The following is a 20548-nucleotide window of genomic DNA, read 5'->3' as shown; positions in this document are numbered from 1 at the left end:
ATTTGCAGTGGTTTTGTCGATCCCCTCGACAAAGAAGCCGTCAGTCTGTTGGTGCAGAGGAATCCGACCGGCCAAAGCGTTCCCTGCATACACCTGTTTCTGTTTGAGATTTGGTCCTTCCTTTTCCATAGTACCGACGCCCCTGATTTCCTCCTCGTAATGTTTCAGGAAGATCGCCGATCGGGTAATGAGCTCCTTCCCTATATTATGCACACAGTCATCCCGGAGGAACCAGCACCGCCAAAGTAGGAGGAGTATTTTTGCTCTTGTCTCCATGCAACAAAGACTGAGAAGGTTCTGAAGCCAATCTGACCTGGTGTACCTGAACTGCACCTCACTTGGCAGGGCCCAGTCGTCTCTCAGTTTTTCTCTTAGTGCCCTACTTTTTGTGCAGGACACAACTGCATGGTATTCATCTTCCTCTCCATTGCCGCAAATGGTGCACGTGCTATCCACCTCCAGAGAGAGTCTCCATTTGTTCTTCTTTGTAGCTAAAGTGTTAGTGGCGACTCTCCAACTGAAAAACTTGACCTTCTCTGGTACTTTTGCCTTCCATATCGAATCCCAGATACTGCGGTCGTCTGCATCATTTGTGGAGCTTGAGGATGGGCACCTCGCTTGGTTTTGGAGTGAGGCCGCCAATCTATACGCACTCCTGACAGTGAAGGAGCCTGATTTTTCAAAGTGCCAAGCTAGAGTATCTTGGGCATCCGTCCTGGGAAGCTTGATGTTACAGATGGCCTCAGCATCAAAACGTTGAAACAGTTGATGTATCAGGTCTGTGTTCCATCCCCTGCCATCAGCCAACATTAGTTGGTCAACCCATCTCAGCCTATAACGCCGGATGAATTTTGCAGGCTTAAGCCCCTCCTTCCTTGGAATCCAATTGTCTCTTTGAATCTGAACCTTCTCTCCGTTTCCAATTCTCCAGACAAGCCCCGCTTTTAAGAGTTCCAGCCCATGTTCGATCCCACGCCAAACCGGGGATGCTTCTGAGGCAAATACAGTGTCAATCAACTCACCATGCGGGTAGTACTTAGACTTTAGGACTCGTGCACGCAGGCTCCCCGGCCTTTGCAGCAATCTCCAAGCCTGTTTGGCGAGCAAGCCCTGGTTGAAATGATTCATATCTTTGAAGCCTATGCCGCCTCCTCTCTTCGGCTGGACCATTCGATCCCACGACATCCAGTGCACTTTCCGGTGTCCGTTTTCCTCTCCCCACCAAAATTCCCGAATCAGTTTCTCATATGTGTCGCAGAATCCCTGTGACATCTTAAACACGCCCATGCAAAAGGTGGGGAGAGCTTGCAAAACTGATTTTACTAAAGCTTCTTTCGCAGCAAAGGACATAAACCTTTCAGACCAATCCGAGCATCTCTTGACGAATCTCTCCATGATCGGTTGGAATGAAGAATTCTTCATACGTCCGGAAGACCCAGGTATTTACTCTCGAAGGTGGCAGTAGAAATTTGAAGGGCCTTTTTAACAACATGTTGGGTTGCCTCCGGACATACATTACTAAATAGAATTGAACATTTATTGTTACTCAACAGTTGGCCCGAACCCTTCTGGAAGGTGCTCAGAATCTGCAGAATGCACTCCGCCTCCTCACTGCAAGCCTTGAAGAAGAGCAGACTATCATCGGCAAACAGCAAATTCGAGATACCGGGGCTTCCTCTGGCTATTTTAAGTGGAGTGATCCTTCCCTCGCGAATTGCTTTGTCCGGCAAACATGACAGTCCTTCGGCTACAAAGAGGAAAAGGTAGGGGCTCAAAGGGTCCCCCTGGCGGAGCCCTCTCGATGGGGTGAATGGATCCAATAGTTCTCCATTGTACTTGACGGAGTATCTCACAGACTTCACACAGCACATCACCCAACCTACCCATATACGGTCAAAACCGAGTTTCAAAAGGGCTTCCTCCAAGAAAACCCAATCGACCCTGTCGTATGCTTTTGCCAAGTCCAGCTTGAAAGCACAGTGTGTGTTTGCTGGTTGTCTGCTATGTTGAATTTTGTAGAAACACTCGAAGGCAATTGTAGCATTATCCGTGATCAAACGACCGGGAATGTGAAGTTGTTCTAGAAAGATGGCTATTACTGTATGGCTACTGATGCCATCTTTATCTTTCTGCTGGTTACCATCTTTATCTTTCTGCTGGTTACCAGCTATTTTTCTGTTTTGGAGTTCTGTCCATTTCCTCTACTTGCTGCGGTCAACTTCAGATGTCCAATGGAGAGCTTCTTGATCAACATTGTTATGACAGGAGGTGTCCAAGAGGGAGGATATGCATTCCAGTGCTCCTGGAAAGTGAGCAAGGTTGAGATCACTAGCGAGATGCTCCACAATCCTCGCTGCAAGCCATCTCATCTTTTTCTCAGCCGGGCTTCTCCAAGCAAGGGTTCTGATCAGCTTCTGAATTCTTTGTCTTGGTGACCTATTTAGCAGCCATGCTATTTGTACCGGTGTATCAAGATCTATCAACATGGTTAGTACCCTTCCTCCAGCAGCACAGTCCTCCGCTAATTGGGAATCCAGCATGTCAGCACCATATGTGATCAAATTCCAGCTCGTTGTGGATGCGGGGTTGTTTATGCACATTTGCTTGGTTTTCTGCAAGTATGCACCAAGTACTTCGGAGCTGAAACCATGTTGTTGGCAAAGAATATCCACGAAGCTTCTGTCAGCAATCCCTTCAACTATCGTACACAATAAGCATATTGCGCTTTGAGCAAGAGATACACAATAGAATAAGGTCAGCGCGGGCTTCAGATTTGCTTTACTTGCATCTCCGTCGGTGATGCCATAGTCTTGCTTTTGTACACGAAAACCCGCTAGCAAGCAACACAGAATTGGCCCAGGCTGCGCAAAGTACACCACAGGTCCAAACATCACGACCAAAGTGAGATCTATTATTCTCGATCGGATTATATGTATTTCTCTCTTCAGGCATTGTACCGTAGTCAACTTGGTACGTTGATCATGATTCTTTTCTCCCCAAGATGTAATGTTAGATATAAGAGAAAGAATTCCAAGCGAGCTTCTCCCATCGTGTCAGATAGCCTGAGTTTGTTCCAAGTAGAGCAGGACACGAGGTCAACAGGAAAATTAGAATGTCATCAAACAAAAAGAACAAATTATCCAATTTTGGGCAGAGCTATGAAGGTTACATCTCTTTTTGAAAAGCGGCCTAACGGCAAAAGTTAATTGCTTGGAATTTCATGCTTGAGAAGCTAGCTTTGGTCAATCCTAATGATGACAGGAGCGTCTTCAGATGGGATGTTCTTAGTTAAAGTCTTAGTCACGTTTGGTTTCAGAAATCGTAGTAAACACATTTGGAAATTGCATGCGTTGATAACACTAACACTACCTATACCTTTCTCAGGAATTTTGCATACAAGAGAGAGCTGAATATAATTACTAACCCGGCAGCCTGCACGAATGCAATCATGGTCAGATACCAGAAATCTATCTTCCTCAGATCGGAGACGAAGCCGCCAAGAAGGACCACGGTGGCCCACAAGAGAGCCATCGCACCCACGCCTTTCATGCCCATTCGGATGTACGCCATGACGACTGCATACTTGTTGATGATCCTTACTTCTGGCCGCCGTTGAAGCTCCTCCTCCAAGGAAGCGTCAAGCTCATCTCTCAAGCCCTGGAGCTGCCGCTTCTCTTTCCGGTTCCTAGGTGCTCCAGGGCCGCTCCGCCCTATTCGGAAAAGCACTTCCATCGTGCTATGCTAATGGTGGGTGGAGAGGCTGATGATCCCTGGTTTCTCTTCGGTTTGCAAGTCAACAATCTATGGGATCACCTTAGATATTGTTTGGCTCGTCTGGCGATCATGGTAAAACCATGAACTGGAAAAGGGTATCATTAACATGGGGAACCGCGAGCTCGCAAAAGTTATACTCCGATCTAGATGTATGAGTCAGATGACAAGAAGCTAGCATTAGTTTTTGACTGGGTGCAGTTGCTCTTGGCGCTGGGTCGATGATAATAATCTTAGTTTTGTCAGGTAGTTGGCCACGGCCGCTCCCGTGTTGATCAGCTTGGGCAACCCGCGCCGAAAAACAATTCGAACTTGCACCAATGATTTGGTGCTGAGTTTTTGTCAGGAAACCCTCTGCATATGTGGAATCACACTACAGCACGCTATGTACAACTCCCAAACTCAGCAGCACATAGTTCTACAAATTCAGCCTTACACGTGTTGGAGTTGAAACTGCATCAGTCACTCTATTTTTGCAAGGTAGTAAAAGTTTGCCGGACGGTTAGTAAAACGGCAAACTTTTTTTTAAACTTCCATATTTGTAAATAGAGGAATCAGTCTAAGGTGCAGTTTAAAACGTGGTTGGTCGTGGTGGCAGGAAGAAGCAGGGAGGGAACTTACATGGCCTTCTATTTTTCAGACGATCCTGTGAACAGATCAACGGAGTGTGATGCTAACCAGAAAATGACACAAAACTCCGAAAGGCCGAAGGAGGTACCGCCATAGAAGCATGATTCACCCGCTCGTTCGTGCCCGTCCATATAGCTCGAGACCCTCGCTGCAGCCCCGACAGCTTCAGCATCGTACTAGTCCATAGTGATGAATTCACCTCAGAGATATCCTCGTCACCAAATAGATTACCAGGTAGCTAACCGTCGCGACTGGTCCTGTCGATCTACTAGCTGGCTCTAGGACACTGCGACTCGAATTTGCGTGTTGAGAAACAACCGTGACATTTTTTGTCTGAACCACGATCATATATCACACAAGTAATTCACTTAAGCACTAGAGTTTGATGGTGTTCAGTTACAGGCTTGAGGACAAGAAAGGAACAAGAGGGAAACAAGGGATGAACTACAGAGGAACAACAGACTGAAGAACAGGGTAAAGGAGATTCAGTCCAGTTCGTACCGTCCGTGACCAAAAGGTAACTTCCCAGTAAATAAACCCAGGGTGACATACATATAGCAATGCAGCACTCTTGACCCAATCGTTGCCAGTGTAGCGTGTTGCTCCGCGCCTTTCCCTTTTTGATCTCGTCTGCGCTTGTTCTGAAACTTCTTCAGTTTAGTCTGCCTTGAGGTTTTCTTCGTCACGGTAGTGCCAGGTACAGCCGGGTCCATGACACAATAGTTCTTGGTCAGGTCCCTGCACTCCCCCAGGGCCAGCTTCACGTTAGTTCGGGCATCCAGTGTCAGCGTGGTAGCTAGCTCGGACTGGACGTAGGCAGAAAGAAATTCCCCATTTCGTTGTTTTACTTTGTTGCTGAAGGAAGGATTGCTTTTCAAAGTTCAGCTCCACTATTATTTAGATGCTCTTTTCGTTGCCGTTGGATCTTTTACAGAGAAAAAAAAACCATACACATCAGCAATCTGTTCTCTCTTGTTCTCTGTCTTGGTGTCGTGTCAGTGATCTCTCCAGTAAACGAATTCCGAAGCTACGTGTTCACGACGGCAGTATGAATCAGGAAAGCAAGCACTATCCAGGTACGTATATTTTTGAGTCCAAACAAGCGAATGCATATATAGTCATGTGACTCAATAAAATACAACCACGCTTCGTTTTAGAAAAGAAGATACAAACCACGCTAGCTGAGCTGCCTGACACAGCCGCAGCTTACACAACACAAAGTTCATCGAACAGCGCATTACAGGCAAATATAACAATTAAAGTAATCGAGCAGAAACGTTTGTTGCATACACGCCGTTGGAATAAACTGCCGGAGAGGATGAAGAGACAGCTGGTTCAGATATGGATGAAGATGAAGCCATTGGGATTTGTCCCTCCTATGATGGCTGGACTTGGACCCCAGGCAGAGAGAGATCCACGACTGGGCATCTGTCTATTGGTGCCCACCAGCTAATTCCTCTATCTCCAGTGCCACATTTGTTCCACCAGAGGTACTCTGCACCACAGGGACAGGGTATCAGCATTATGCACAAGGAAATTTATATATGAGCATTATACAAGTGGTACAGTATATGGTAAAATAGTTACCGGTTGCGATGTACTCTGGTCCGGGGTAACTTGGGTTGCCGCACTTGGCTCGGGGTTGTCGGGCTCCCCCGGCCCAAGTAATGACAACGAGAGGGGCTTGACGGACGTCGGCAACCGGTGATCATCGTAGACGAATTCAAAGGCGTAGAGCGGCTGGAGCTGGAGTGATGCTGGCACTGGCAAGTGGACGCTTGGCCTGACTCTCATATGACCTGTTAAGGACGCTGGTTGTGGTGGTACAGGAAGAAAACCGGACGGTGAGAGCTCGACCTTCTCTCCCACATCGCCAAGCTGCTGATGCATCATGAGGTACCCAATCACGGTGAGAAGCTCCACTCCTCCGTTGCCGAGTTGCCGCGCATGCTCCTCAAAGGGGCACTTACCGGCTGCATAGATGAGCAGCCTCGCCCACACCTCCTTCAAATCCTTGAGGGTTTCCACGGAAGCAGGTGTGTCTCTGAAGGGAGAGCTGCCTACCAGTACAGTATTTGCATATTTCTCTAACACTTCTGCCTTTGTCAAGTTGTTATGATTGTCTCTGACCCATTCCGAGAAGAGGGGCTCAAAATCTCGAGCAACACTGCTTACCGGCAACATTGAAGGGCAAACTGACATAAGGTACATGAGGTAATTTGATAGCTTCCAGCATTCTGCCACAAGTAATGACATCTCGCCAACAACGCCACCCCCTCCCAATGAGTATGTGCTTAAATGCAACTCAGTCCATATATGTAGACGGAAAATAGTATGCTCAAAGGGTAGATTTAGCAAATCTTTCAGCTCCTGGCCAAGATTTAACTGCCGGGATCTCCCCTCAGAATGATTTGGCTCAGTGCCGAACAATCCCACGATATAGAGGACAATCACCTTGTCCTCCACGTGCTTGATATGCCAAAAGTTTCTCCAGTGCTTCTCCAAACCCAATGCTTCGTAGACCTCGGAGATGAACTTTGACGTGGATTTCTTGGACATGGAATAGTCTGCAAGGTTGAATTGACCCATGTACGTATTTGACATTGACAAGACTTGAGTAAAACAACATAATATGAGTTGAGTAAGACAAAATGTTCCCAGGTTGAAGCGTGCCCTTGTCCAGGGTGAGTCTATCGCCACCAAGATAGAAAGAGCTTCCATACAGTAGGACATTAAGAACAAGTCATAGGTGATGACAAGGTTTCTTCCTTTTTCGACATTCATATGTTGATTTGTCAAAAAGAGCACATGTGCGACCGTCATGGCTACCAGGGCGATGCACCGGAGCATGATGCCGGTGCGGCTATGCAGTACCATGGTTTTGGTGTATAGCATATCGTATATCATACCGAGCTCCGTCAGTATGATCTTGAGCTTCCTTTTTGTTGACTCGGTGGCTGGAAAAATACTCAGCACCTCAATCTCAGCCCTACTTCCCAGCTGTAACAGTGTCCGTCCAACAAGCAGTCCTCTGCCGCTAAGCGCCGAGTTAAGAGCACAAGATGCCACGACATCACCAGATTGAGCTTGAGCTGGGGGACTTGGATCTTCATTCTTCATGCGGCAATCAAGGCTGTCTCGGCTTCCTTTCTTGAGCGCCCATATCCTCTCCCAGTACTTGATTATCCCAGCAACAAATAGGGGCACCGCTACTATTATCAACTGAGAGTCAAGTAAGTCGAACGACTTCCAAAATACATACAGGGCTAGACCAAGTTGGAACATGAGGTTTATCAATTGCCTCGTCCATAAATTGTTGTCCTCAATGGAGAATGCGGTGATACCGTCCGGGCCTCCGAGGTGAAGAAGGAGAAAAGGTGGCCAGAGGAAGGGCAACGTCAGGGTTTGAAGATGCTCAAATGACTCGAGGCTTCTTAGTTTGTACTTGTCCTCGTACTGGGAGAAGAGGCCAATGGCAGAGGCGGCAACAGGGAATGCCGCCAAATAAGCCAACCACACCAAGAACCTCAGCCAACCGGTTCTGAACCACCGCCGGGTGTTACCGGCGAATAGCATGAAGAGTTGCAGTACAAGGCTGATGAGTACCATTATCTGAACGTCCTGTTCATTCCATATTCTTGTCCAATAACTTGGTCCTTTCGTTGATTCCGTAGTATTGGCTCCTGTGCAATTATGCTCCAATTATAACACAATATCATGCCTATATAATAGGAAAATTCACTGTGACAGAAAAAATAGAGACGTCCGTATAGCATGCATTCTTTTTTTGACAGCTGAACAGTAGGCGAGTCCCTACTAGAAAATTCCATTAAATATAAGTTACAGATCACGCGAAGTATCTGCTCGCATACTCATATGCTCCTTGATGAACTGTAAGTTCAAAAAATGGTAGAAAAGTTCAAAACATTATGAAATATTTTATCGCAAACACTAAGGAATTTCTAGTGTGTCTGCAAAGTTTCATCATGAAATCACATTTTTGGAATTCGTCGCAAAAAAAAGACAATGCTCTGAAAATGGTACGTTCGAACATTTTTGAGCTCTGATTTTATTTGATTTTGCCAGGACTTCTACGAATGTGATTCTGTGATGAAATTTTGCAAGCACTTCAAACATTTCCTAAATTTTGTCCACAAGCTTGGCGTTTTCGTTGGTTCCATAGTACTGTTTCCTGTCTTGACTTGGGCACCTGCATGAATTTAAAGTCCCAATAAAACATATAAAAGGGCAGTATAGACTTTTCACATGGTATTCCTACCTTGTATGTATGATGCTCTACGTACCCCCGGACTGGGCCGGCCCATGAAGGTTTCCGTAGTAGAGACCGCATGACAAGAGTACGCGTCAGCGATCTAATGTGGGAGCTCCTACTCGACGCATTTTGCGTCAAACAGCGAAGCGACGCACGCACGGACCCCCCCGACTGGCCGGCCCAAATAGAGGGCGCTGTAGTGAGCGCACTGATGTTTTTAAAAAAAAGGACACATGCGCGCAGAGTCTTCTCTGTCACTAGGACTGGGCCGGCCCATGAAGGTTTCCGTAGTAGAGACCGCATGACATTTTAAAAAAAGGACACATGCGCGCAGAGTCTTCTCTGTCACTAGGACTGGGCCGGCCCATGAAGGTTTCCGTAGTAGAGACCGCATGACAAGAGTACGCGTCAGCGATCTAATGTGGGAGCTCCTACTCGACGCATTTTGCGTCAAACAGCGAAGCGACGCACGCACGGACCCCCCCGACTGGCCGGCCCAAATAGAGGGCGCTGTAGTGAGCGCACTGATGTTTTTAAAAAAAAGGACACATGCGCGCAGAGTCTTCTCTGTCACTAGGACTGGGCCGGCCCATGAAGGTTTCCGTAGTAGAGACCGCATGACATTTTAAAAAAAGGACACATGCGCGCAGAGTCTTCTCTGTCACTAGGACTGGGCCGGCCCATGAAGGTTTCCGTAGTAGAGACCGCATGACAAGAGTACGCGTCAGCGATCTAATGTGGGAGCTCCTACTCGACGCATTTTGCGTCAAACAGCGAAGCGACGCACGCACGGACCCCCCCGACTGGCCGGCCCAAATAGAGGGCGCTGTAGTGAGCGCACTGATGTTTTTAAAAAAAAGGACACATGCGCGCAGAGTCTTCTCTGTCACTAGGACTGGGCCGGCCCATGAAGGTTTCCGTAGTAGAGACCGCATGACATTTTAAAAAAAGGACACATGCGCGCAGAGTCTTCTCTGTCACTAGGACTGGGCCGGCCCATGAAGGTTTCCGTAGTAGAGACCGCATGACAAGAGTACGCGTCAGCGATCTAATGTGGGAGCTCCTACTCGACGCATTTTGCGTCAAACAGCGAAGCGACGCACGCACGGACCCCCCCGACTGGCCGGCCCAAATAGAGGGCGCTGTAGTGAGCGCACTGATGTTTTTAAAAAAAAGGACACATGCGCGCAGAGTCTTCTCTGTCACTAGGACTGGGCCGGCCCATGAAGGTTTCCGTAGTAGAGACCGCATGACATTTTAAAAAAAGGACACATGCGCGCAGAGTCTTCTCTGTCACTAGGACTGGGCCGGCCCATGAAGGTTTCCGTAGTAGAGACCGCATGACAAGAGTACGCGTCAGCGATCTAATGTGGGAGCTCCTACTCGACGCATTTTGCGTCAAACAGCGAAGCGACGCACGCACGGACCCCCCCGACTGGCCGGCCCAAATAGAGGGCGCTGTAGTGAGCGCACTGATGTTTTTAAAAAAAAGGACACATGCGCGCAGAGTCTTCTCTGTCACTAGGACTGGGCCGGCCCATGAAGGTTTCCGTAGTAGAGACCGCATGACATTTTAAAAAAAGGACACATGCGCGCAGAGTCTTCTCTGTCACTAGGACTGGGCCGGCCCATGAAGGTTTCCGTAGTAGAGACCGCATGACATTTTAAAAAAAGGACACATGCGCGCAGAGTCTTCTCTGTCACTAGGACTGGGCCGGCCCATGAAGGTTTCCGTAGTAGAGACCGCATGACAAGAGTACGCGTCAGCGATCTAATGTGGGAGCTCCTACTCGACGCATTTTGCGTCAAACAGCGAAGCGACGCACGCACGGACCCCCCCGACTGGCCGGCCCAAATAGAGGGCGCTGTAGTGAGCGCACTGATGTTTTTAAAAAAAAAGGATACATGCGCGCAGAGTCTTGTCACTAGGATTCGAACTCAGCACCTCCTCCTACGGTCGCAGAGCGACTAACCAGTTGACCTAACAAGTGCTTGCGAAAAAATGGGAGCGTGGCGGTATAAAAACTAACACCAAGGCAGAACCCGGACAGCTTTTATGATATTGTTCGAACTTTCCTCGGAAATTGTTATTTTTTGTAGCAACGCACAAAGCTTTAATAAAGAAGACCAAATTTTGAAAAACTCGGACAAATTCCAAAAAATAAAATAAAAGCGTGAACATATTTCGACAAAACAATTTTTGGAATTCTTGAACATTTACTGAAATAGCAAACATTTATTGACTTTTGAGAACAAAAAATTGAATAATGGGAACAATGTTTGTAAAGCGCAAAGATATTTTGAAATTCCCGAACATTTTTTTAAAAGCTCGAACAATTATCGAATTTTGAGAACAAAATTTGAAAATGTGTCCATGTTTTGAATTGTTAAATAATTTTTTTAAAGCATGATCTTTTTTTGAAATTTCAGAGCATTATTCGAAAACACGAACAATATTTGGATTTGTGAGACAATTTTTAATATTCTGAATAGTTTTCTGTATTGGTAACATTTCTTGAATTGTTGAACAGTTTTTCAGAAGCATGAACAATTTTTGATATTGCCAAACATCATTTGAAAACAGGAACATATTTTAATATTCTGAACCGTTTAAAAAACACGAACATTTTTTAAATTTCCGAACATTTATTGAATTTATGAAAAAAACAGAAAACATCATAATTTTTGAAAATTTGAAAACAATTTGCAGAACACGAACATTTTTTGAAACTTTCATGTATTTCTAGAAATTATGAAACAAATTTTAGAAAATAAGAACATTTTTTGAAAAAATAGGAACATTTCTTTGCTTTTTCAGAAAATCCTAAACATTTTGTAGAAGTGCGAACTTGTGTTGAAAAAGAAACAAAAAAAGAAAAAAGAAAAAGAAAGGAAAAGGAAAAGAAACAGAAAAAAAAGAAACAGAAAAGTGAAAAACCGGAAAACTGATAAAAGAAACGAAAACCCGGTTCAGGGAACCTTCTAGAAGGTTCACAAAACCGGATTGGGCAGTTCCTAACGTATCTACGTAAGTGGGCCTGCCCAAGCAGCGTCGCTCCGTCGTTCCCTGTGCGAAGCGGTGGCATTTTGCCGCAATGAGTGGCCAATAGGAAATTCCATCTAATGTGTGTAGAGGAATAAAAAGCGACCACACAATGATTCGAACTCTGCACCTCTAGCCCAGAAAGGATGGTGGCGAACCAGTACACGTGAGAAACTTTGATGACAAAAACTGAGCGCGCCCGTTAAAAACTACTCCTACTATACAGAATCTGGGCAGTTTTTGGATCTCTTTCTCTTTTCTTGGAAATTGTGAAAAATCTTAACAACGCAAGTAATGTCTGAAAATCCGACAGTTGTTTGAACCACTCTAAAAACTTTCAAAACTCATTATTTTTAATAAAAGTGCCTTTTTTGACATATTTTTTAGACCCTGAACATTTTCTGAAAAATTCAAAAAAATTGGAATTTAGAGAACAAAGCCTGTTAAAAGGAACATTTCCGAAATTTCGATTTTTTTTCAAAAGAGCGATCAGTTTTTGAAATTCCCAAAAAGAACTAGTTTTGAGAAAGTATGAAAACAGGACATTTTTTCATAGTGTGAACAGTTTTCAGAAACAATCTGAAGAAATGGCCGGCCCAAACAGTTTTCATAGTGTGACGCTATCTGCAGAAATGGCCAGCCCAAACACGTCTCTCGGCTGCTCGCCTTATACGAAACAGCGGCAATCTGAATTTTTTTGCTGCCTTTCTACAATTTTTTCTTTTTTCTTCTCTTATTCTCTTATTCTCTGATTTTCTACTTTTTTTGTTTTCCTTCTCTTTTCTTCGTTAAACTTTTTTGGAACTTCATTATTATTTTTGGAATCTTAAAAAACAATATTGTTTGGAATACCAAAATAGCACCTTTAATTAACTATTTTAAATTGATTTTAAATTTCTTTTTCCTTCAAATATTTATTAAATGATTAAAAAAACATATTCTCCACGAGATTATATGACCAATTCAACTCACCATGGCAAGTTGTTTGAGTTTTCTATAGTTCTTGCATTTTATAGAGTTTTCTTGATGAAAATTCACGGATAAATGGCCGAACGTGACACAACTTACAAACGGTGTCAGAATTCGTTCAAACATGGCATAGGTGCCTACCACGGGTGTAAACACCTGCTGGCAAAATTTAGGAACATTTGAAGAATGTCCAAAACAAGACCATGTTCAACGGAGGGTGGTTGAGTAGGCCTAGAAGATTCTTTGTGAGAGCATGCTTGTTTCTCGACATCCTTGAAATGAACCCAATTGTTTCATGTCCTTGTATGACCAATTCAAGGCATCATGTCAAGTTGATTTGGTTTTCGACATTTTTTGCATTTTTCGAAGTTTTCTCAGTTAGAAAAGACCGATAAATGACCGGATGTGTCGCAACTTGCATGCAGTGATGAAAGTCGTTCAACCTTGCATGCTTGCCTACCGTGGGCATCCCACCTTCTTGCAAAAAGTTGGGTCATTTTAAGATGTCCAAAAACAGACGATATTAAATGAAGGGTTTTCGGGTTCATTTGAAAGCATGTTTTTTCGACGACCGTCAAATGGTCCAAATGCTTTCCACCAGCTTCTATGACCAACAATGCATCATGCCAAGTTGTTTGGATTTTTGACAAGTTTTGCATTTTCGGGAGTTTTCTTGGTGATAAGGGCTGATAAATGGCCATAAGTGTCGCAACATGCATGTAAACGTGTTGGAACTTATTAATACCTGACATGAATGACTCATATGTCTTTGGTAGTCCGCTTCAAGAAGTTGGGCGCATTTATCCATAATCCCCAAAAACACCATTTGAAAAGAGTGTGCCACACAAGGCCTCCCTAAGCATGTTGTTTTTCCTAATTGATTGCTTCTGTTACAGTTTTGTCATTATCAATCAATATGAAGATTTTCTTATGTCGCAACCATTTATTGAAATTTGTTGAAAATTTTGAAATTTCAAATTGTATATGAAAAAATTACAAACTTGAACACTTTTTCCAAAATTGTAAAAAAGTCCCAACAATTGATGAAAATTGTAAACCATGTAATTTCACTTAAATTCATCATTTTTTAAATTAAATGCAAGCATTTCCAAAATTTGTGAACTAAAAATTCAAAACTGGACATGTTGTGAAATTCCATAGCATATTTTATAATTGTAAACTATATTTTGAAAAAAGGATCTGGTATTCTAAACAAAATTTCAAATGTTTGAACAGGTTCCAAAAAGAAGAATAAAGTTCAAGAAGAAGAAAAATGAATTAACGAAAAAGAGAAGAAGAACCAAATAATAGAGAACAAAAAATAGCTTATGCCCTACAAAATAAAAACATGTATTCAGAAAATGTTTGTAATTTGAAAAAAGGTTTGTAGTTTCAATGCTCGAAAATTTGAAAAAAAATGTTTGTGTTTGTCAGTACGCGACACATCTTCCATGGACTTGCTGGGATCGAGTCCTTGCGGTCGCCCATTTCCGTTTGCTTTTATTTAAACGCGAATAGCCCACCGGATGGAAAAAATCTACTAAAAATTAATGTGCAATAGTAGGAGCTAGATCCTTACCCTGGTGGCCTTTACTGGCACAAACAGCAAATACACCAAATCATCTGAACAGTAATAGTTTGCATAGGTATATTATATGATCATTTGGACAGATCAAATTCAAATATTTTATAAACAAAATTTTCCGGTAGCGTATTTTCTCGGGGGTAACGGAAAATCCGTTTTGACCGGTTTCCGAAAAATTCCTCCGAGAAAAAACAACCAATTTACAGTACATCAATTCTATTTGATGTTATATGGCGCCGCATGCGTGCCACCAAGTTTAGTTTGTCCCAGTGGCTAGCGTCGTGTTCACCAGCGGTCAAGTTTATGGGTTCGATCTCTAGTAGCCTGCGTTGTTTTTTGATTTTCGATACCTCGCTACAGGATACACTCACTAATGGGCCGGCCCATGGCGCAGTTTTTCGGGGCTGTCTTTAATTTTATAGCCCTTTATTAAAGGGGTGTCAACAGATCTCCTTCGTTGATGTGTTTACGGGGTTGTACGGAAGCGGAAGTGCCGAATATAATAGTCAGTGTGACAATGAAATATTAATCTCACATGCATTCTCAAGAGACCTCTAATATTTTTTAGCAGATGAATAGCACACGCAGCCGAAGTTTACTAACTGTAGATACTGCTAGATGTAGAGTCAGATTCTATAAAAAATGGAAGTTCTATAATCAACCTCATTGCTTTCACACGTTCTTACATTCAATGCAACTCTTTGTATAGAATCTAGATGACATGGACGAGTAAATCTTAGTTCTTTTAAGTAATCGAGATTAAATTATGTACCGTACATATATGTTACTCTAGTAGCCTGCGTTGTTTTTTGATTTTCGATACCCAGCTACAGGATACACTCACTAATGGGCCGGCCCATGGCGCAGTTTTTCGGGGCTGTCTTTAATTTTATAGCCCTTTATTAAAGGGGTGTCAACAGATCTCCTTCGTTGATGTGTTTACGGGGTTGTACGGAAGCGGAAGTGCCGAATATAATAGTCAGTGTGACAACGAAATATTAATCTCACATGCATTCTCAAGAGACCTCTAATATTTTTTACCAGATGAATAGCACACGCAGCCGAAGTTTACTAACTGTAGATACTGCTAGATGTAGAGTCAGATTCTATAAAAAATGGAAGTTCTATAATCAACCTCATTGCTTTCACACGATCTTACATTCAATGCAACTCTTTGTATAGAATCTAGATGACATGGACGAGTAAATCTTAGTTCTTTTAAGTAATCGAGATTAAATTATGTACCGTACATATATGTTACTCTAGTAGCCTGCGTTGTTTTTTGATTTTCGATACCCAGCTACAGGATACACTCACTAATGGGCCGGCCCATGGCGCAGTTTTTCGGGGCTGTCTTTAATTTTATAGCCCTTTATTAAAGGGGTGTCAACAGATCTCCTTCGTTGATGTGTTTACGGGGTTGTACGGAAGCGGAAGTGCCGAATATAATAGTCAGTGTGACAACGAAATATTAATCTCACATGCATTCTCAAGAGACCTCTAATATTTTTTACCAGATGAATAGCACACGCAGCCGAAGTTTACTAACTGTAGATACTGCTAGATGTAGAGTCAGATTCTATAAAAAATGGAAGTTCTATAATCAACCTCATTGCTTTCACACGTTCTTACATTCAATGCAACTCTTTGTATAGAATCTAGATGACATGGACGAGTAAATCTTAGTTCTTTTAAGTAATTGAGATTAAATTATGTACCGTACATATATGTTACTCGAGCTCACATCACTACTCTTTTATCACAAAAATATGCAACTGTTTGATTGTTAACTCGGATCATGTTGTGTGGATATGTGGTCTCGACTATGTTGGACCGAGGGTCGGGGGCCAGTCAGCAGGGCCAGCTCATGCTGTGTGTATAACAAGTGACAACTGCTACCAGCAAACACAGAGGAGGACATGGTGGCACATGGGCTAGCCTAAACGCCAAGAAATAAGTAACCGGGTGTTCTGTGTTTGAATAGATGAAGCAACGAGGGACATTCTAATTATCAGTTTTGCTAAATCTCAACTGACTTAGACTTGGTTAATTTCAGTCAATGCCTTTTTTGCTAAATTTCAATCAAACTTGACTAGTTAAATCTCAGTCGATGAAGCAACCAGACCTTACATGGAGATCCATGCTCATCTCGTGTCCTTTTAGTTTTTATTTGCTTATTTTGTATCTGTTTGATTGATTTTATGTTTTTATATGTTTTGCAGCTTTTAGTTTTGTCTTTTCCCATGTCAATACATTTGCATGTCAGCCGGTCACGGCAACCTGAGTTGCACGTCCGGATGCGCAACTACAGTTGCATGCACACCGATAGCACACAATTATAGTTACATGCCCGTCGGTCGGGCCCAACTGCACTCGCACGCCTGCAGACCGCACGCAACTGCATGTACATTGGTCGTGCGCAACCGCATATTTACCGAGCATTTTCTAAAAACACAATGTACATTTCTTATGTATGTTAAACATTTTCTAAATACACTGAATTTTAATAAAACAGGATGTCCATTTTCAGAATACGTGAAATATGTGGCCAACAATTTTAGACACTGCAAACATTTTTAAACACAATGTGAAAAAGAAAAAAAATGAAAGAAAATTTAAAAAAGGAAAACTAAGAGGAGAAGGAAATTCCATGATACACAATTAATATATTTTTTAAATACATGAAGAACATTTTTTAAACACACAATGAACATTTTTGAATTTTTCGCTGAACATTTTTTGAAATACTCACTGAACAGTTTTAAATGAAAGATGAACCTTCTCTGAAAAATGATGAACTTTTTAAAGAAGGATGAACAATAGTTTTGAATGAGCGACGAACTTTTTTCAAAACACGATGACCATTTTCAATAGTTGATCTTTTAAATACACGATGAACAATTTTTGCCCGTCCTGGCTTTTATCACCATACATTTGACTTGAGAGTGTAGGTTGCGAGCATCAATTGATAAAAGAGGCTGGTGTGTAGCCACATTTTCAGAAGCACGAAAGAAAATGCTTGACAATGGAAACCAAAATATAGAGAAGCATCACGGTTGAACAAGACTTTGATCATACCGAGATTTATAGTAGCACGGAGCACGTTCTCAACAGGACCGAACCTCCTCATTTGAGCGGCTACAATAGCAAAAAGAGTAGAACAGAACATCTCAACTGACATGGATATATCCATCAATGAAGTTACAGAATAAGCACTATTGGACTGAAATTAAGGAAAGGAGAGCACAAAGAGCAACTCTACTAAATACAGTTTTAAAGGGCCCATTAAAACAATTTTAAACTTTTAGGAGCCCTGCCGTTTTTCAGATTCTCTAGAAACTGCACCCTTTACAATTTTCCTCCCCTGTTTCTCGTATGGATATATGGACTACGTTTCATCTCCAATTTCACACTGACTATGTTTTGACATCATACAATTTAACAACATTTAAAATGCATCATTTCTAAACTGCCAGACTGAAATTCAAATATAAACATAGCATAGACAAGGTTCAAATGCTTGCAATGATACAACATCTAACTAAATATAGATATGGTCCAAATGCGAGATAAACTAAGATTATAATTTAAATATGATGTAATTAATTGAATGGCATAACATGGCTCGTGACCGTTATTGGAGGAATCCAAAGATATATCCATAACGACGGGAACAACATCCAAGCAACGGCCTGGACGACGGAAGCGTTCATTACTGCCTTCAGCATCCTCCCCCGCTCGACCGCGACGACGCAAGCACCGGCAACCGCCTTGAGCATCCGCTGCTCTTCAGCCAGATGGTAGTGGCCTCAACGGTGTGGCAGTGTCTATTGCTGCCTTCAACCCCATCTCCTCTTCGATGCTGGTGACAACCTCATTGTCCTTGGTCTCCATGAGATGGTTCGAATAAATCTGGTAGAGCCCCGAGGAGTGGAGGTGGATGCAGTGGACGGGGCACGTGCTGTATCAGGAGGAAGCGGCCAGGATGGGGAACAGGCGAGGAGGTCCCCTCCGGCGCCAGACGAAATCAACAGCTAGAGAAAGTTACAGCGCCAGTTCCTTTCGCGCCATCAACCTAGCCAACCTAGCAGCCTCCCATGCCACGCAGGCAAACAGCCTCCACTCTAATACTAGCCACAATGAAGAGTAACATATACTGGTAACATACACATATCCCTATACCATGTTACTATTTTCATAATGGGTACTAACATAAGTGTGGTGTCATGTATGTTCATTTATTAGGTTATAGATTCATATTGCATTGGGACATGTGATGTTACAGTAACTAGCTAAGTTACTGAAACTCATTAATTCATTGCCACACAAGCAAATTTGCTGAATTGGACTCGATGTTGCTGCTGAAATTACTTTCAATGTGACTAGTCTAAGGGTATGTACATTAGTTGAGACGCGTGTTGTCTGTAGCAATCCTCTACATCACCAGTAGACATTGGGAAAAACACCTCATATAATAGACCGTCCTTTCTTAATATATGTAACACCCTAAAATTAGGAAAATATGTTAATTAGTCTACAAAGCATCTCATCCATCTCCGGCCGACCCCACCGCTATTACTGTCTACAAAAGGGACAGTTGCCGTTTTTGCAGACATACAACACTAGAAAGGCGAGTAATGCTACACGTACAAACGAGTTATAAGTTTTTACAAAAAGGGTTAATTTGATTGGTCAATAGGTGGGAAAGCGGCCCACCCCTCTGAAAATCAGGGGGGGACAAGTTTATGATTGGTTAGTAGATGAAAAAAAATCTTAGTCAACGTGTAATTGCGTATAATTCTTTGTATGTTTAACATTATTGTTAGAAAGGCCGCCGCCGTCCGTAGTGAGCAATTTTCAAGCACTACAGATCGTTGTTAACTCTACCGACGAGCTCTTTCTCTCTCCTCCACGTCATCTAAAATCCTAGCTATAACCCATTCTAGACAGCTGATCGTACATCGTTGTACATGCCCTAATCAGGTTTAGGGGGCGTTTAAATGGTATTGTGAAGGTTAGGGGTTAAGTAATTGGTTTTGGACTTAACCCCGGGGGTTATATGGACGAGTCTTTTATCTACTTACCTGAACCGAGCTAGCTATCACGTGCTGTTCTATTAGAACAGAGAACACACGCATCGACAGTCTTCGTTTCTTCCTCAACCCCCTCTGTTCAGGCCGCCCTCCCAAAGTAGAGCTAGTGCCGTCTGCCGAGCAAGGCTCGAGCTTGATGCATGCTATTCCCCTAATTTCTCCGTCGATTAAAGCCCTAATGCTCTGATTTTGGGCTCTTACTTTTGGATTGCTGGTCTGCTAGCTCTCCTTCGCCTCCTTCTTTGAGCCGGCCGTGGTCGCAGCTACGCTGCTGGATCGCGCATAGGAACTAGAGTACACGGCCGTTCGCTGCTCCGGTATCCACTGCAGGTTGGTGCGAACTCATGTGCTTTCCCTATTATATTTCCATTACCCAACAGTGTTATCTACTGCCATCTTTCATGTTGACTGTTCTTGCCACTGCTCCTATTGGTCAACTGATTCGTTCTTAGTTACAGTTGATAATAGTGCTAAGAAATGGCATAAAAATATACATGTGCGTTTCCTGTGGTTGAGAGAGATGGAAGTGTGGATTCACCTTGCTGGCCAGGAGCTGGCTGCTGCAGATTTACTCGATGGTGGTCATTTGCAGCTTGCAGGGGCTCCTCTTGTTAGCTTCACTCCCTTGGACCTTGGTCAGTTCGCCTAATACCTCATGGCTTCTCTCCTCTCTCTCCGTCTTGATCTTGCTTGGAGGTCGACATCTTCTGAATGTTTCTAGGTTTCTGTTATTTAAGAAGGTGGTGACTCTGGACTGGAGGAACTTGGTTTGGGTATTTGGTAGGGGACTGAATCCAAGACGAGTAGAGTGCTTGCTCTCCTGCCTTTTATCGGTGGGTTCCATCTTATAATATGGGTCCCCTTTTTCCGCGATGTGCGAGGGCCCAGGGTCATCTGCCAGCATCACGAGAGAACGCCAACTTTCTGCCAGCATCATCTGCACGTCGTTGTTGTTTTGTGGAGGCCGACCTCGACAGATATTCCTAGGCTCCTAGCATTTGCGCATCAGTATCGTGATATATCTACAACCAGAATGTCTTAACTTTGATCTCACATATATCCACGGACGGGTCCACGGATAGCGCCTGGTCACCCCCCATTTGGCCACATCTACAGCCGTTCCCCTCATATCTAAACACCCAAAATCATGCAATGCAACCCCATGCAACGTGATCAAAAGCACG

General features: G+C 43.4%; 1 protein-coding gene across 1 annotated transcript; it reads right to left on the bottom strand.

The window, feature by feature from the left end:
* Positions 1 to 5553: 5553 nt before the first annotated feature.
* LOC125534484 (uncharacterized) lies at positions 5554 to 20159 on the bottom strand. The gene is made up of 4 exons (XM_048697695.2): positions 19903 to 20159; positions 17350 to 17409; positions 5989 to 8084; positions 5554 to 5896 (listed from the first exon to the last, which is right to left on the bottom strand). Exons 2-4 carry the CDS (start codon positions 17399 to 17401, stop codon positions 5834 to 5836), a joined length of 2211 nt encoding a protein of 736 aa, XP_048553652.2. The 5' UTR covers positions 17402 to 17409; positions 19903 to 20159; the 3' UTR covers positions 5554 to 5833.
* Between the last annotated feature and the right edge of the window lie 389 nt (positions 20160 to 20548).

This window comes from Triticum urartu, chromosome 2A, assembly GCF_056163025.1.
Source record: "Triticum urartu cultivar PI428250 chromosome 2A, HENAU_Tu73, whole genome shotgun sequence".
In the NCBI taxonomy this organism is placed as follows: Eukaryota; Viridiplantae; Streptophyta; class Magnoliopsida; order Poales; family Poaceae; genus Triticum; species Triticum urartu.
Note: the sequence above shows the minus strand (reverse complement) of the source record. Positions and strands in the feature narration are given on the sequence as shown.